The 19,145-nt window shown below is 44.3% G+C and overlaps 1 protein-coding gene across 1 annotated transcript in view; it reads right to left on the reverse strand.

The window, feature by feature from the left end:
• Positions 1-1,888: 1,888 nt before the first annotated feature.
• MSRA (methionine sulfoxide reductase A) overlaps positions 1,889-19,145 on the reverse strand; it is a gene marked incomplete at its 5' end in the record, with an annotated part of 332,571 nt that continues 315,314 nt past the window's right edge. Inside the window, one exon of the mRNA XM_084261893.1 lies at positions 1,889-2,714. Coding sequence (XP_084118019.1) covers positions 2,550-2,714 — 165 coding nt within the window. The 3' untranslated portion in view covers positions 1,889-2,549. The remainder of the gene's footprint in view (positions 2,715-19,145) is intronic.

Raw genomic sequence — 19,145 nt, forward strand, 5'->3', positions numbered from 1 at the left:
AGAGCTTCTGGCTGCTCCTTGCAGAATCCCCCCCTGCAGCCAGCCCCCTGCTCCACCAGAACCCAACCACACAAAACTACAACAGATGCTCGCCTTCCAACAGTGATGAGGGAAAGCTCTGTGATTTCTAAGCAGCTTGGGCTTTACGTTAGCTATGATAAGGATAGGGAAGCAGTGAGATTCCTTTCTGTATCCTGGACAGACTTTTGGAGGGTATTACGAACTTGGACTTCATAGGGTGGGTGCTGTAGCCCTTTTTGGATCTTGAGCAATGTCCTTCTCTCCAAAGACCTTAGATACTCAATCCTGCATCAGCTTTCATCTTCCACTCTGAGAAGCTCTGAAGCCTATCAAACTCTGAATTAATTTTCTTCATTTAAACTATCTCTGTGCTCTTGGAAGAAAGAGGCAACTTTGTAGCAGGGTAAATTTCAAACAGTCAAAATTATAGTGTGAAAGATGTTGAGGCAGCCACTCCCTTCTTCCTTCTGAGCAAGGGTAGTTTACATGACCAAATCCAGCTTAAAAAAACCCTCATCCATAAGTTGGAACCCTTAGCATTTCACCTTTACTGATTATATCCCTGGTGCTTTTTGTACCTTCAGCAACTACACGGGGTTAAGGCCAAAACTCTACCCTACACTCAAACCAGAATTAATTCTGTGGCAGCATTCTTCTGATACAATCTGCCTTTGGATCAAACAGGCAAGACTTCAGGGGTGGATTTACAAGCCCAATGCATATCTGATGCCTATTTTCAGTGTCTTCAAGCTTGGCTCAGGATCTGGTCTGTTGGGTAACTACAGGAGATGTTCAGGGGACTGTTTTGTGCCTTTCTGAGACTAAAACCTGAGCTAGTGAGCAGGAAAGCACACCAAATGAAGATGTGAAGTGCCATGGAGAGCTATCCAAAAGGAAATTCTGTGGATTTGTGTCTCTGGGTGCCCACCATCTAAGAGGACACACCAAGGACACATGTTCTTCAAACTTAGGAATTAAGCCAGCCTGCAAAATAGGAAATGTGAGAGGCTGAAGCCACACCTCCCACTGCTCTCTGGCAAGCAGCAAGTTGGATGTATGGGACAAACCCTTCCCCATTTCTCCCACTGAAGCTGTATGTCCTAGGGTACTCCTAGGGTACGTACAACCTATAGGATCCCATATTCATATAGGATAACCCCTGCATCCCCCACATTCCTTTGTCTGTAGCTTCCAGTCTCCACCCTTGGAACTCCACCAATAAAACAAGTATTTATTTTGCCTCTTTCATAGAATCATAGAATGGTCTGGGTTGGAAGGGACCCCAAGGGTCCCAGAGCTCCAACCCCCCTGCCACAGGCAGGGCCACCGACCTCCAGACCTGGAGCTACACAAGGTTGCCCAGGGCCCCATCCAACCTGGCCTTGAACACCCCCAGGAACGGGGCACCCACCCCCTCTCTGGGCAGCTCCTTCCAGCCCCTCACCACTCTCTCTGTAAAAAACTTCCCCCTATTATCTAATCTAAAGCTTCCCTCCTTCAGCTTCACTCCATTCCCCCTTGTTCTGACACTATCTACCCTTTTAAAAAGCTGATTCTTTCTGTCTGTCCTGTTATTTGGACTGCACACACTCTGGGGCAGAGACTGCCCAACACTGTGTTTGCACACTGCCTGCCATAACCAGCTCTGGTCTTAGTGGGGACTCCACAAGCTTCTGAAGTGAAAATAATTAATCATAGGAATAATTACGTTACAGTGTGGCCAATATGAATTCTACTCCTCTGCACTGTCATGCACAATAATACAGATTTAAAAGCCCTGGTGTTTAATTAGCAGGCTGCAGCCTTTTATAATATTTGATCCTTTTTTTAGACTTACCCAGATATGTATTTAAAGACATGGAACACATCACTGACTATTTTTTTTATTATTATTTTAGTTTATTGTAGCAGAGGAAACAAAATTGATTTCTTTTTGTGTTTATACACTTTTTGGAACTGTCAAAAAGAAGCATCACATTAGGAGTTTTTTACTTTTTCTTACTAGAATCATTTCAGAAAATAGGCACTATAGGTAATATTACATGTTGCTGTGAAAGTGGAATTGGGAGAGAATTACTGATCTCATAAATTCACCATTCTCCAAGACATCAAATTACAGGGTTGTGAGAGCTGAGATGAGCCCAACCATATCTCCCAAAGTCAAAGCTCTCATAACATCAGCAAATTCATTAACCCAAGAAAATAAACACGTCTGAAGGCATTAGCTATTCAATGCAGTTAGCAGGTGCAACCACCTCCTAATTCATCCTTTTAACAGCAGCGCAAGCCAAACTTTTCCAGAAGTTTCTTTTCCTTCCACAGCACAAGATTACAGGGGAACCCAGTGATCTGCACAGAGCAACAAGCTGCATTTGCCAGCAGGAGCAATTCCTCCCTCTGCTTTGGCTTTTAAAGTCGGTGAATGGGAAATCGCTCAGACAATGGAAAGCCACCCTGTAACACCTGCTAGGGTTGCCTGTCTCTTTTTCTTTTTTAAACCCTCTAAACTAAATTAGGGTAAGGACAGGCTATTTCTTGATCCCAACAGGGCAGGAAAGCCCTGTTCCCCTGAGGCCACAGTATCCGCCGGGGTTCTTACTGAGGTACTGCTGATGGTAATCTTCGGCGTAATAAAACTCCGGAGCCTCCCTGATTTCTGTTGTGATGGGACCAAACCCATTCTCCGTCAATACCTGTCAAGAAAAATGACAGAAAGCCATTAGTGGTTTGCTGGCTTGCCTGCTGATGAGTGATGTTAGGTTTTCTCTCAGCAGGAGCCACCAGGCATCTCTCAGTACTTGGACCACGTTTGCAGCACATCCCCAAAACCCCTTTATCCTTGCTCTCATCTTACGTTGCTAGAAGGCATTAGGGGCACCAAAGTAGGTGTTGGTGAGAGGAGGTAGCACAGCCTCCTGTTTTAACAGTTCATTTGTTTAATTTCCTATGCCCACACGTCTATTCTCTCCTCTTTATTAACCAAGCCAGGCAGGGATGCGGTGCCATCAATGCAAGTGGAAAGCAAATGTGAAAGGCAGCAGAGCACACTTTGATCAAGCCTGGCCAGCTGCCTTGCAGTGTCCTAAATGCTTCATCTAGAAAGTGCCTCAGCTTTGAAATGTGCTATCCACCCCAAATGTCCATACACCAAGAAGAATTTCTGGGTGAAATTTTAACCCCAGTAATGTCATTGAGAAAAAACAGTATTTGGGCTCTTTTCACAGTTGCTGCATAACCATTCTTCAAAAAGATCTGTTCCATCACGACCAGGATGGTATTTTTAAGGCAAATTATGGCTCAATTCTGAAAGATTTGCCAATATGTGGACTAGGAGTAATCACTTTGCAGGAAAAAGGAGGAGGAATGTGGGTAGAGATTTTAAATTAGACTTTATTTTTTTTCTGATATCCCCTAACTGAATTTGAAGCTCTTGAAAAGTTTCTGAGATACCTTCTTTTTAACATGAATTGCCATGACATTTTTCCTACTGAATTTTCTTTTTCTAAGGAAACCAGCAAGCACCAATATTTTGGAGCAAATTCTTATCTCAGTTGGGACATAACTTGTACTCACTGAAGTCCATGATAACCTAATAAGCACTTTAATTGCTGTCAGACTACTGTTGCAAAGTATACTTGTAAAGTACTGGATGTAGATACAATTGCATTGCTATCAGCCAGACTTGGCAGTAAGATCAGCTGTAAAGAACGAGCAGTTAGCATTTAAGATTACCAGCCAAATACGTGTTCTCTCATCATAGTGATAAATAAACCACCAAAAAAAGGAGTACATGATCCCACAGAATCACAAGAGCAGAGCTGGCAGACCTGTTGTAAGTCAAGTCCAACTTCCTTCATCACAATACAACAAATGATAGCCACCTTATTCCCACCAAACATTCATTTAACAGTTTCTGGAAGATCTTTGGAGATGGAGATCCTCCAGTTTCCTCAAGGAGGCCATTCCTACATTTACCACCCTGTCAGAAAGCTTCTCCTAATGCCTAGCCCAATCAAGACCAATACTTTCATTTAAACCCACTATTGTGGTTGTGCTCATCATGGATGTGGAAATGAAATTATTCCTTTCCTCTTACCAGTAGGCTTCTAGACACGTGGTGGCTGGACAGAGAGAAAGGAGACATGTAATGGAAATAATGCTTCCTACAGCAGGGTTTCCTAGATCCTGCCCAGCACAGCTAAGTACTGACCACAGTCTGACGTCAGTTGCTGGACTTTATAGAGCATTAATCTGATTTATTCTTGTAATGTCACTGTCTGGAGAATCCATTTTACTGTATTCAGCTTTCAGTCAGGAGTGAAGTAATAAGATTGATGCAAAATCCGTGATTGACCTGTGTGGGGAGCCCCTGGGTTCCCAATCCTACATCTGAATTACTAGCCCAGGTTAGGAAGACGTCAACTAGTTAATCCACTGTATTTGAACACAGCGGGATAACAGGCCAAATTTAACAGGAATCTGGCCTTATTTCTCCAGGTAAAAATCACCAAACAGCATTTTGCATCTTTGGAACAGGGAATCAGATTATTTACCTGTCAAAATGTGCAAAACCCATACAAAAATCTGAAGGTATGTAACGCAACACGTCGGCGACAACTCACACAAAGGTGGCAACACAACTGCTTTTAGATAGAGGTATTTCACTTATTTTTCTAACCTCCCTAGCAAAGAAAAGCACTTTTTAAATTATCTTCATTCCAGAAAGATGGCACAAACTCTGTCATCGTGGGCATTAGTCATTTACTTGCTGCTGTAAAGGCATGTAAAATTGGATTCCCCCTCCCCAAGTGAGTCATGAGGATGCTGCTGGGGGGATGGATATATTTTTTTTTAACTGTGCAAAACAGTATTCATTACAGATTTTTACCTGGGACTTTTCCATCATTGGCCTAATTTTGTCAGTTAGAAAATCCATTCTGTTCAATAACATACCACAAGAGGGCATAAACATCATTTATCCCTTTCCGAATCGCTAACAGTCTATTAAAACCCCGCACGCTGAATAAAGCAGAAGCCCAAGACAACTCATTATATTGCACTTTGGTCATTAGCAAAAGATACCAGCACTGTTGTCAGAAGCAGCAGGAACCCCAGGCTCCGACACTCTGCCAAACACTACCTTGAATGTTTTGATTTTAAATGGGAAAATATTTTCCTCGCACTGACTGTGTCGATGCGAAGATAAAAACATCACTGGGAAAGATGATGAAGTTCATGATGTGCTGGCTCCAGCAGGTGTAAATCAGCCCACTGTTGATTGATTTCCTGCCACTGAGGCAGATATAATTTGATGATAATCCTGTTCTAGCAGACTTTTTTAGTCCTGGCTGTCTCAAAATTCCTGAGCCCTCCGACGTGATTTCCCATTACCATCCTGCAGCCAAAAGGGCTTCTGCAGCCTCTCATGCAGAGATGGGAAGAACCAAATTAGGGAGAGTGCAATTAACCCTTGGGACCCTTTAGTTGGTGCAGCAAAGTTAGAATCATAGAATCATACGGGTTGGAAGGGACCCCAAGGATCATAGAGTTCCAACCCCAGGGCCCCAACCAACCTGGCCTTGAACACCTCCAGGGATGGGACATCCACCACCTCACTGGGCAGCCTGTTCCAGCCCCTCACCACTCTCCCTGCAAAGCACTTCCCCTTAATATCTAATTTAAACCTTCCTTCCTTTAATTCATTCCCCCTTGTCCTGCCATTATCTACCCTTTTAAAAAGTCAATTCCCCTCCTGTTTCTCTGCTCCCTTCAGAGACAGGAAGGCTGCGATGAGGTCCCCCTGCAGCCTTCTCTTCTCCAGGCTGAACCAGCCCAGCTCCCTCAGCCCCTCTTCGTAGGGGATGTGCTCCAGCCCTCTAATCATCTTTGTTTTCCTCCTCTGAACCCTCTCCAACAAAGTTTTAAGGTAAAGCTGGATGTCTTTTTTTTTTTTCCCAAAATACTCCACTGTAATTCAAAGAGAATCAATTCATTAATTTATTCCAGGGACTTCTGTGGCTTTTGTCACAGGAGAGCTCACACTAGAAGATCACAGTGATCCTTTAACAAATTATAACGCCATCCAGAAAAACCTGGCAAGTTCTACTGGCAACAGGGCAAACCAAACCAGAAACCAAATCTCACCCAGCTGTATAGGACAGAGGAGCCATGTACAACTCAGTACATGGGGATAAATGCTGGACGTAGCCCCAGGAACATCAGCACTACTACTTTTTAAAACAATATGTACTTCAAGCACGTAAAAGACTTTATTTGTCAAGTTTCCTAATTTATTATAACCTGTGAAAGTTTTTACCTGTTGTTTGCTTTAAATTTATTGCCTGGCCATGTCATTACATCCTCTGCTGCAGTGGAATAATTCCTTATTCCCTCTCTCCACAGCAATCTTGATTTTACACCTCTGCCTTAATCCTGCTCATTCATTTCTTCAGCTAGCTTCACAGGCTTAGACTCCCCACTTCATAACTCAGGTCAGCCTTCTTGCCCTTTCCTGCATCTTTTCTAGTTCTATTTTACTGCTGCATTGAGATGGGGGTGACTGGAATTGCACTCTATTCACGGGTTTATTCAGTGCTGTACTTACATTTTCTCTTTTATTCTCCATCTCTTTCCCAGCAATTCTTAGCATTCCACTTGCCTTTCTGACCTCTGCTGAGCACTGAGCAGACGTTTTCAAAGAACCATCTGCAATGACGCCAGGACCTCTTTCGCGGGCTAATTTAAACCCTATCATTGTGTCTCCACTTGACTTTTATCGACATGGAATTTCAGCAGCTATTTTATTGCCCAGACATTTGATATTGTCAGATTCTTCTGCAACTTTCTGTAGTCAAGTCTACTTTTGCTTACCTGGAATAACTCTATACCATCAGCAGATTTTGGCACGTCACTATCGTCTGTCTCCCTTTCCCAACTCTTTTATGAGTATATTGAACTGCACAGGTTCTCAAGACAGGTAATTGGTAATCTCCCTTCACTGCCAAAACTGCCTGCTTATTTGTATCTTTTGTTCCCTGTATATATAATGAGTTGTTCAATCAGAAGAGAAACTTTCCTCTTCTTCCACAGCGCCTGGCTCCCTTTTATCCACCAGCTCTGCTCAAACAAACTGTACTATGTGTGCAAGACACAAGTTTCCTCTGCTGAATTCACATCAACACTTCTCTAAAATGCTGTATTCTATGTGTGTGTCTGCTAACTTCTGATAACTCCAGCAATCTGCAGCATTAAACATCAGACCTAGCTTGTCTGTAATTCTGCTGGATCATCCTGGAGATACCTTAAGCACAGAAGCAGCCTGCTTTTTATTCCTCCAGTAGCAGGGTTGATTTAAACAGAAGCTTACCCGTGATGCTAGCGTGAGAGAAATCTCTAACTTAAGATTTTTTCATACCTCAAGCCAACCACCACCTGGTTACCCTGACCTGCCAATTGTTCATTTCAGAGATTTGCTCTGAACCCCTTTTGCTGTAGCTTGGCCTTTGAGACAGCTCCTCAAAGGTGTAACCATGACTTGGTGTGGGAAACTCCCAAATTCCTCAGCTGTGAACACAATCATGATGGTTGGACTTGGTGCTCTTACAGGTCTTTTCCAACCTTAAAGATTCTGTGATTCTATGGTATTACCTGTGGCAAGTCCTTCATGGACAGCCCAGGCTTTAAAGATGCTTTTTCTCCAGAACTGATTCTTAAAATGCTCAACCATCCCAAGGAGAAGTTATTAGTGAACTAGTGAGCTGCAGGAATTATAGTGGCATCTATTATTGCATCTATTTGTGCAGCACATACTGGCAAGAAGCAATTCTCCTGGTGACACCAAGACTCTGCGCACCAAAGCAGTGTCCAAAGCTCTTGCATCACAGGTACTGGGCCATTAAATAGCCAGTGAACACTGCATGTGTAGGACTCACAACAGGCACAAACATCACTTTCAACAAAGACCTATTTTTTGACTCACAGACTTGGAAGGACAATGAATCACAGCAAATCAAACCCTGTTTTTTTTCCCCATTTGAACCATACCAGTTGGTTATCCAACTGTTTGCCACCTAACCCAGTGCTACCAGTCCCATCTCCAATGCAGTGAGGGGATCCAGTTCTGGGCTTCCTGGGATAAAAAAGACAGGCATCTCCTGGAAAGAGTCCAGAGGATGCTACTGAGATGCTTAAAGGACTGGTGCATCTCCCCTATGAGGATAGGCTGAAATAACTGGGGCTGTTCAGCCTTAAGAAAAGAAGGTTAAGAGGGGACCTTATTAATGTTTATAAATATCTCAAGTGTGGGATGCAGGGCGAAATGGGCAGTCCCTTTTCAATGGGCTGTGGGGACAGGACAAGGGGCGATGGCCTCAAGTTGGAGCACAGGGAGTTCCCCCCCCCAATGTGGGGAAGAACTTCTTCCCAGTGAGGATGAGGGAGCCCTGGGACAGGCTGCCCATGGGGTGTGGAGTCTCCTTCTCTGGAGAGATTCCAGCCCTGTCTGGATGTCGACCTGTGCGCCCTGTCCTAGGGACCCTGCTTTGGCAGGGGGTTGGACCTGATGATCTCTGGAGGTCCCTTCCAACCCCTACGACTCTGTGATTCTGTGATCCCATGGCATGCAGGTTCACTTAGAAAGATGTTCAGGGATGTCCTAGTGATTTAGGGACATGGTATCATCTTACAGGCATTCTCACTTTTTAACTTGAAGGCCACGTGCTGGGTCACTGGGTCACAGAAGATCCTTCATGCTCGCAAAAATCGATCTGCTCCACTGGCAGCAATACATGTAGTTATGCTAGGTGACATGAAATTCTGTCCTCAATGGGGGGAGATTATATGATAGACTGCCAAGGAATGAACCAAACCAGTGTAACCACAGAAGGTTGTTTTCCACCTGCATTTAAGGCGTGATACTTCTGCACTTTGATGTGCTACTGCCCTCTGAACTGACAGTAATTGCTGCTTCAGCTTTTTGTAGCCAGCTGATTATATTGAGCCAAAGTATGTCAAAATATTTAATCATTTGACATTACAGCATGGCAACGACATATTCAAGGTGTTTGGCTCCTTGTTTATATTCAGATGGGAGCAGATAATACTTGTAAAGTGCCTTTAGAAGGAATGAACCGTGCCAGAAAAGCACGATTCTCCTGTACCTCCAAATACTTGAAGGAACAGAGTGGAAGCCACTGACATTTCGATATGTTGTGCTAGAAATACATCTCTGATGGAAGTTTAGAGAAGGGCTTGAGCACACTTATAAATTTGACACACACACAAAAAAGCTTTAAAATTGGTTTTGTTAAATGAAACCATTTAATTTTCTGAGCAGAGGCATTAGGAAAGCAGCAGAGTATTAATTGGTTTCAAGCATTTTGTGGCTTTTAATAAAAATAGAATCATCCTGTGTTTGATTCAATGCAGGCTTTAAAAGCAAGCTTAGAGCATGTAGTCAGGCCGCTGCAGCACCCAGCTTGTCTCATGTCTCAGAAAGTTACATGAAGCTACTGTATTTCTAATGGCCCCTTTAAAGTCACTGCTGTTGAAAACACTGCAGCATATCTTGACATCTATGACAGCTTTTGCTTCTGTGCCATCGTTCATGCTTGATGTAAAACTGGAAGGCAAGTACTCTGGCAATGCTGAGGGCTCCAAGAAGGGAAGTACTCCTGCAGTGCTGCATCCAGCTCTGGGCTCCTCAGCACAGGAAGGACATGGAGCTGTTGGAGTGAGGCCAGAGGAGGCCATGAAGATGATCAGGGGGCTGGAGAAGCTCTGCTATGAAGACAGGCTGAGAGAGTTGGGTTTGTTCAGCCTGGAGAAGAGAAAGCTCTGGGGAGGCCTAATTGTGGCCTACCAATCCTTCAAAGGGTCCTACAGGAATTGGGAGAGGGGCTGGTCACCAGGGAGAGCAGGGACAGGCCAAGGGGCGATGGCTTCAAGCTGACAGAGGGCAGGGGTAGGTTAGATGTGAGGAAGGAATTCTGTACTCTGAGGGTGGGGAGGCCCTGGCACAGGGTGCCCAGTGAGGCTGTGGAAGCCCCATCCCTGGAGGTGTTTAAAGCCAGGTTGGATGGGGCTTTGGGCAGCCTGGGCTAGTGAGGGTGTCCCTGCCCATGGCAGGGGGTGGGACTAGATATCTTAGAGATCACTTCAAACCCAAAGCACTCTATGATTCTATGAATGCTTATTTAAAATCTCCAGAGCTACCCCTTGATTATATTGGCTCCTCAAAATTTCATGTCAGCAGCAATACTGAAATTCAGCTCTGTTTCTAAAAGCACCAAGAATTAAAGGACCTACACTACCACAGGAGAAGGCCTGCAGGAATTGGTCATACAGACTCAATCCTCTGCAGGATTGTAGGATGCGAGTATGCATCCATCCTAGGCACATGATTACTGGGATATTTTTAACTGAAAAACAAATTAACTGACTTGCCAAGTTTGTGGATTAGTTCCTGGCAGGCTTGGGAGCAGAAATTCGCTCAGCCCAGAGTAACTAACTTTGGTCCAGAGGAACTAACAGAATGAGTAGCACGAGGCCTCAGTAATGTGCAATTCAGAAAGAATGCTTTATTTTCTCCTTCATTTGCTAAGTGTCATGTGGATATACCTCTGCTGCTCTGCAAGGCAGCCTGCTCCGCTGCATCATATCTCAGTGATGCATTATTTTAGATTGTTTCCTTTGTGCTGCCTTCAGCTGGCTGGAGCACCTCACTGGTAAACACTCAACTGCTATTCCAGTGAATATTAAAATTCAGTTTGCCATGCTGGGTCCAGTCTTCTCTATGTCACTTATTGATGTTGGCTTTTCCAAGCTAATTGATGCCTGTGACCTCTCCAATGCCCTGGGATGGGTTGAAATCATGCCTGGCTGGTAAAATCTGCATTCACATCCAATGTAGGTGACCTCTTTTTGGAAATCATGTGTTTATCCACAACAAGCCAGAGGAGAGGAAGGATCCTGCCAAGGAAAATGTGGGAGCAGTGGCTGGCAAGTGCTGAAGTCTAACCCCAGCTACATCATTGGGCAGTGGCAATGCCTGGGACCAGATATCCATTCTCCTGTCTCCAGTTGCTTCTCTGCTCAGTGGATTCAATGATATTGATAGATGCTGCTAGAATTGATTAGCTAATATTTTGCACAGGGCTTTGGAGTGCTATATAATTAGCTAATGCTCACAAAGGGGTTTGGAGTGCTATAGGATTTCTAACTGTTATTAATATCCTTGCAGGGAAGCTATCTAGTCTCAGAACTCAGTTTGCAGCGTGTCTATCAGGAATTGGACGAGATTGAAACCAGGAATGATCAAACTATGTCGGTATAAATTGTGTATCCTTCATAGTGTGGGCACGTGGATCACAGAGCAGAAATGGCGAAACACATCTCAGATCAGAAATAGTGACACCCACTGACTTTGCAATTTTCTTTGGTCTTTGCTGTGGTGGAAGCCAAGCTGCCTTGTGATAGAAACCAATGCGACCACATTATAAATCTGAAGACATAAACATCCTACAGGGACTGTGCATAACCTGGTGAAAGAGGAGAAATGCTGTTACATGGGCCTGCTGGAATTGTCATACAAGTGTTTTCTTCCAGTGCAGCACAGGGGAAATTGCAGATAAGAGGGAAATACAATAGAAACTTAAAAGATAGCTGTGCAAAGTCGAAGCTGAAGAATGTTGATTTGCATCTGCCAAACTGCAGAACTGACTTTTCCAGAGCTTTTGCCAATTGACAACCCCCACCCCCCCCAACAGAGGACGTCATCTGAATCGAACAAACCCAACCCAGCTAGAGAGACAGTTTCATGAGCCTTAGGGGAAAGCTGCATGTGTATATATATATATAGAGTCTGGTCCATTGGTTTGAAGATCTGCTTCCTCTGAAATGCTTTTCTCTTAAATACTTAGCTTGAAGGAGGCTGTTTGGTCACTCATTCCTGCCAGAGGGGAAAGAATTGCTGGGCTTGGATATAAATCAGACCTGCCAAGGTAAATCACAGTTGGCCGATAGCCTAGCTATTTAACATATCTGAAGCCCCAAGCGGTTCTGCTCAGAGGGTCTAGGAAGGATCAGGAGTGCAGTTTGATATTTCCTACTGTTTTACATCTGAGTGTACTTCCTCATTGCCCACAACAACCAGCTATGATAGCTGAAATGGTGGATTTATACAGACTTCTCTGTACCTTCCAGCCACGGGAAAAGAGGAACACTGAATTTGTCCTAAATTATATTAAATGGAGCTGACAGTGGGAAAAAAACCAACCCAGAAACATCTGCAATTCTATTTTTTCCTGTTGGATACTGATCCTATGATGAAGGATATGATCTATGCATAGAAAAGAAGTTGCATCCTGCTCTCCAGGATCTAATCAAATTCTGGGTTCAAAGCTTTTGCTCCACAAACTGACTGGCGTAACAGGATCAACTTGACCCACAGTCTTTACAAGCTTGACCTTCAGACTAGAGCTTCCTGAACACCCATCCTGGTTTCTCTTGAGGGAAGAAAGATGAAGGTGAAGAATTGCACCAGGGGGCATTTTAGGAGGTATAGGAAGAAAACATTAGCAAAGATAAAAGACATCTTGCTCAACTAGCATCTGGGAACTAATTAGGTGTTGAAGGAGCCATTGAGAGAGATGGAAATTCTGTTTGTCTAGCCAATTTTAACGCAGCCAAACAGCCTTTTACTGTACATCCTGCATGGATAATTTATGATGGCCAAGAAAAGCTACGCCCTGTTCTGACTTTCAGTGATCTAAAACTAAAATCTATTCCGTGGTTTGAGACAAGCAGACTGTTCCTCACTAATCACTCATCCATTACTCTCCTATTCCTGAAATGAAAAACGGTCAGGTCCAAACTGAGACGGGGCCATTGACAACAACCCCCACACACAGCAGTGAAGCAGAATCTTCCAAACCACTGCAGACCAGAGCTGGTATGTTCACGTGGTGTGGAATGACTCTGAGAAGCCAACTCAGGTCCAAAAGCAGTGTAATGGTATGATCAGGTAGATCCATGTCACTTCCAAGCAGAAGGAAACATTCCACATATAAAATACTGTGTAGACAAGATGTTACCACTTCCATTAGCTCACTTATCTCTGAACCACATTTCACTGCAAAGTACAGACTAACCTGTTCAATGCAAGGTACCCCCTTGTGCATGTATCCTTTCACAGAGTCACAGAATTGGAGGGGTTGGAAGGAGCCTCAGAAGATCATTGGGTCCAACCCCAAATTTATCTGCAACAAATGGAACTCACTCCAATTATTTTTCATTCAGGGGAGTTGAGTTGCAGTGTAGAAGTAAAAATGTTCATTTCACATATATAATGTAGAAGGTTTAGTTCAGCTCTACTGCTACATTGCCACAATTTTATTTTTCTGACTGGAGTCAACACTGGATTTATATCAAGTTTTCCTTCCACAACACACGACAATTTCTCAGGAAAACATATGGATTTTTAAGACAAGTAAACAATTTCTCTTCTCCTTATCCTGAAAAATCCAGAAAACACTTCTGGTGTGATTGGAGGGAAAAACTTTCAGGCAGAGAACAAGCATGAATGTTTACCTCTGAAATGATAAAAATGAGTATGCTGGAATACCTGAAAGAAGATCATTATAATGAAAATTGCTGGGTAACTTGCCATGTCTGCCACGTATTTTGCCTCTTACAACAAGCTCTGTTTTTCTATTCAGCCTGTCATGACCATGAGCATGTAATGCTAAACCATCTCATCCCCCAAAAGCTGAGAGATGATTTGCATTGTGCTGGCCACCCTCTTTAGAAGATAGTTTGTGGTGAAAGACCTGAGATTACTTTCTAGAGCAGCAGGACTCTCACTCAGCTCACCTCTGACTGTCCTGGTGATTTTCAGCAAAACAAACCCAATCTCTTTCTCTGCTCTGTGGTGGTTTGACCATGGCTGGAGGCCAGACACCCACCAAAGCCGCTCTGTCACTCCCCTCTTCAGCTGGGCAGGGGAGAAAATAGATATTGAGAGGCTCAGGAGTCGAGATAAAGACAGGGAGAGATCATTCCACAATCAGTGTCACCGACAGAACAGACTCACCATTACACTACACTACAGAATCACAGAATCATAGGGGTTGGAAGGGACCTCCAGAGCTCATCAGGTCCAACCCCCTGCCAAAGCAGGGTCCCTAGGACAGGGCACACAGGGCGGCGTCCAGACGGGGCTGGAATCTCTCCAGAGAAGGAGACTCCACACCCCCTGGGCAGCCTGTCCCAGGGCTCCCTCACCCTCACTGGGTAAAAGTTCTTCCACATGTTGGTGCAGAACTTCCTATGCTCCAACTTGCAGCCATTGCCCCTTGTCCTGTCTTCACAGACACTGAAAAGGGGCTGGCCAATTCCCCCTGCATCCCATACTAAAGATACTTATAGACATTAATTAGATCCCCCCTTAGTCTTCTCTTCTCAAGACTGAACAGCCCCAGCTTATTCAGCCTTTCCTCATAGGGGAGATGCTCCAGGCCCTTAATCATCTTCGTAGCCCTTCTTTGGACTCTCTCCAGGAGATCCCTGGCTTTTTTATCTCAGGGAGCCCAGCTCTGGACACAACACTCCAGGTGGGGCCTGACCAGGGCAGGGCAGAGGGGGAGGATCCCCTCCTTTGACCTGCTGGCTATACTCCTCCGGATGCACCCCAGGATCCCACTGGCTCTCTGAGCCACCAGGGCACACTGCTGGCTCATGGCCACCCTGTCATCTACCAAATGCCCTGTCTGACAGCTGCTGTATTTCCAGCCCGGGACTTTCTGACATTTCTGTCTGACCAGCTGAGTTCTGTGGAATATTTGCTGGATTTTTCATTTGTGTAACAGATCACAGACAGGTCGAGCACTTTAAAGCAATTTGGGTCCTTCAGAATGACAAACTGTTTCTGTTATCAAATGTATGGATAATTACTACTAAAATTATATCTGGAATGGTTACCAGGGAATACAATTTTCATCCATACCAAGGCCTGAAAAGTCAGGAGAAAATGAACAGAGCATGGTTTAATCAGAAGATAAGTAGTTTTCCAGCTACTATACATAGAAAAGGCTGGAAAAATGTATCCGACAAGCAGAAGAAAGTGTAAGGAGGGTAAAATTCCACAGTGTTTTGGCTTTGGACTTCAGAAGGTAGTGAGTATGAGATAGTGTGAAATACAAAGAAGCCTTTGTTGTTTACATCTGAAGTTTAAAAGTGGCACAGTGTGAATAAACAAAGGATGTTCCATGAAACGCTGCAGCAGTGATGTACTCGCTCCGTTTGAGTTCCAGAAACAGCATGTAAATAGAGGCATCGCCTTCTTGTTTAAAAAGGAAAGGAGGTAAACTTGAAAGCTTGCCTTCCAGAAAATCTCATTTACCCAGATCTTTAGCTTTTGATAGGCTTTTAAGTGGCAGAAAACACACAAGCTTAATAAGACTAAGATCTGGATCGTTTAGCATTTGCTTTCAGGTTGGGTAAGCTTCTTACTAATGATAATAGTACATATGCTTTTGGAAACCCAAATCAGGAGTTTCTTTTCTGAAAACAAGAAGTTTGGCTCTCAAGTGCTGGGATAATATCAGGCAATTTATTTTTTTGTGCAGACATGAATAAACCATACTGCCATGATAGTTCCAGGAGTTAACAGATTATTTTACAGGAGGATGCACTATGATCTCTGATAAGCACAGAATCTAAAGATACATAGATCCAGGTAGATATCAAGTGATATGTACCAGGTAGATCCAGGTAGATATCAAGTGATATATCACGTTGAGCAGTTCCATAGCATCAAACATGATTTGAGTTAGTTACAGCACTTGCACACACCTTTCAATGCAAAGGTCCCCCCCCAATATTTGACAAAGCTTTGATCAAATTTGATTTTAATTCAAAATATTCTAACCTATTCCTATGGCAGAGGTAGAGGGTAACTTTTGATGAAGTTAAAAAAAATAAAATATAGCATTTTTTATGGTTTGAATTTGCTGCATATGAGACCTACACCAGAGCCAGCAGATGAAAACACCTTTTGAAAAAGGATGTATAATCCTTAGAATTTCCAGTTTTGCTTATTTAATGCTGAAACCAACTGATGTCAGAGAGGCCCAGCCAAGTCAGAGATGGCACTGAGGGCATCATCCAGATGCTTCTTGACCTCAGCCCAGCTCAGGGCTGTGACCCCTTCCCTGGGGAGCCTGTGCCAGTGCCCGACCCCCCTCTCAGCACAGAACCTCTTCCTAACAGCCAACCTAAACCTCCCCTGCCATTCCCTCAGGTTCTATCACCGGTCACCAAATCTAATTTCTCTAATCCCCATCCATCCCCAGACTCCTTGGTGAAGGTTTTGGTTTTTTCATTTTCATAGCAAGCTGGATCACCAGAGAAAACCTAAAAGATCTGAGTTATTCCTCAGGCATTAATAGCCACTTCATGCGTGCGTGTCCTCGAAAGCAGATGGCTTCTGCTTACAAGCCCACAGACTGAAAGCACAATGATGCTCCTAAAATCTCCAGATAGGCAGCAAAGGAGTCAAACTTTGAATGCTAACTCTAAAAGTAGAAATACAACCTGTGCCCTTTGTGAAGCAAGTTCACTTCCACAGCCCAAGCTCTGTGCCTATTTATTTAAAACAATTACTTTCCTTCCACCACTTTGAAAACTAGTTCCTTGTGCCTGCAGCAAAACTATTTTACCAGGAGAGAGGAAAAAATCCACTTGGCCAGAACATCAGCTACAAAACCAGTGTAGTTATTTCTTGCCCTCTGGCAGCTGCCAGAGATGCTGAGAGTACAGCAGCATGTAGGGAGGAGTGAAAACAAAAAAGTCCTTCATAAGAAAGCCAGGCAAACCTTACAGCTTAGCTCCTTCACACACACCATCCCTGAGTGAGCTTCCTCAGCATAGCTGTGACCAAGCTGCTTCTGAGCACAACAGAGAGCAACATACTACAGGTATTTGTTAACTCCATCCACATACCTTTGGTTAGCAACAGATTTCTTTCACAAGCAGTGTTTTCTTCACAAGCTGTAGTGATTTCTTATTAAAGAAATGCACTTTAGGCTTATAGAAAAAAATAGCAGTGAAGGAGACTTCCAGAGCTTCTTTAGCTCATCATAGAATCATATAATCACAGAATGCTTTGGGTTGGAAAGGACCTTAAATCTCCCTGCCATGGGCAGGGACACCTCTCACTAGACCAGGCTGCTCAAGGCTCCATCCAACCTGGCCCTGAACACCTCCAGGGATGGGGCAGCCACCAGCTCCCTGGGCACCCTGTGCCAGGGCCTCACCACCCTCATAGTGAAGAATTGTTTTCTTAATATCCAATCTAAATCTTCCCCCTTCCAATTTAAAGTCATTCCCCTTTATCCTATCACTCCAGGCCCTTCTAAAAAGTCCCTCCCCAACTTTCCTGTAGCCCCCCCCTTCAGGTACTGGAAGGTGCTATAAGATCTCCCTGGAGCCTTCTCTTCTCCAGGCTGACCAACCTTAACTCTCTCAGCCTGGCTTCATAGCAGAGGTGCTCCAGCCCTCAAATCATCTTTGTGGCCTCCTCTGGACCTGTTCCAACATGTCCATGTCCTTCTTATGCTGGGGATTCCAGAACTGGACACAATACTCTAGGTTGGGTCTCACAAGAGTGGAGTAGAGGAGCAGAATCCCCTCTCCTAGACCTGCTGGCCATGGTCCTTTTGATGCAGCCCAGGGTATGATTGGCCTTCTGGGCTGCAAGTGCACACTGCCAGATCATGTCAAGCTTCTCATCCACCATCACCCCTGTGTCCTTCTCTGCAGGGCAGCTCTCAATCACATCATCTCCCAGCCTGTACTGATGGCGAGGATTGCCCTCCGAAGCTCTTCCTTCTCCTTCTTGGAAGAGTTTAGATGCAAACTGCTCCGATATATGTGATTAGCAATCCTCACCAGAAGCATACCCCGCAGGAGGGGCTTGGATGTTTGAATGAGATTCACAGTCAACAAGTTAATTTGTCAGTAAGGTTGGAAAATACTAGAGACCATCTTGGACTTCAGGGTCAAATTCCGCTCGTCACAGAAGCCTCCGAGCATCAATGAAAAGGATTTATGCATCTGGAAATGAGATATGAATTTGGCTGTCAGTAAAACAAAATACTGAACTGATTGTGGCTGGAGAGGAAGCAAAGAAAATGCAGGGAATGCACTTTACATTTTAGCAAGAACCTGGCATTTGCAGCACATGGTCTTCCTGCCAGCTACGGAACAGCAGCGACTTGGCAGAGGTTTGATAGCCAGATGTCATCCTCATCTGGTTGTCTTGGCTCGGGCTGTTTGTTTGAAATGAACAGCAAAACAGAGCGAGCATGGGGTCTTCCTGGTGCTACTTGCACGACAAGAAATAGAAGTAGGAAAGGTCTTCTGGGCGATGCTGTAGCCCTCTGAACCTGGCATTGCTCTTGCACCGTTTTGTCCAATTTACAGCCCTCACTGGGCAAAATCTGGGCCATCGGATCCGAGTTATCAGGCCAAGAACAAAACAGGATGTAAGGGTTTGTTTGACAGCTGTCTCTCTTCGGGTGATGAATACAGAACAAATGATCTCCCCGTGTACTTCCCCAAGGCAGCTTTGAACACATTGCAGCACACAGAGTCCTGGGTGCTTTTCCCAGTGATAAAACACTGCAGTTGTATTTCTTTGTTCAGAAGCATCACTATGCCTCTTCTTTCACTGCAGATTTCCAACCGGTTGTTTTTAAGGATAGAAATCATTTGTTTTTTGCATTTCTATTATATTACCCTCAACAACAGCAAGGAGAACACCTTAAAAGCTTTCCCCCATCTAAAACCTCCTGACTTTCTAGTTCACTGTTATTTAAGCTAACACCAGCGCCTGAAGACGTACCGATGAATACAGAGGCACGCAGCCTGACATTACATATTCCTCCTACCACACAGCCCTTTAGACACAGCAGAAGAGCTGAACTAATGGGCAAATGTTTGCCAGGGTTTTGATGTGGCAGCTAAAGTCACAAATGCCTTTAGACCCTGGCAACAAAAGAGAGAAGTACATTCCGCGCTCGCTAAGACCCCACGTGAGTGACCTTCTATCAGAAGGAGAATTACTT

This window comes from Gallinula chloropus (genome assembly GCF_964237585.1).
Source record: "Gallinula chloropus genome assembly, chromosome: 3".
NCBI classification, from domain to species: Eukaryota; Metazoa; Chordata; class Aves; order Gruiformes; family Rallidae; genus Gallinula; species Gallinula chloropus.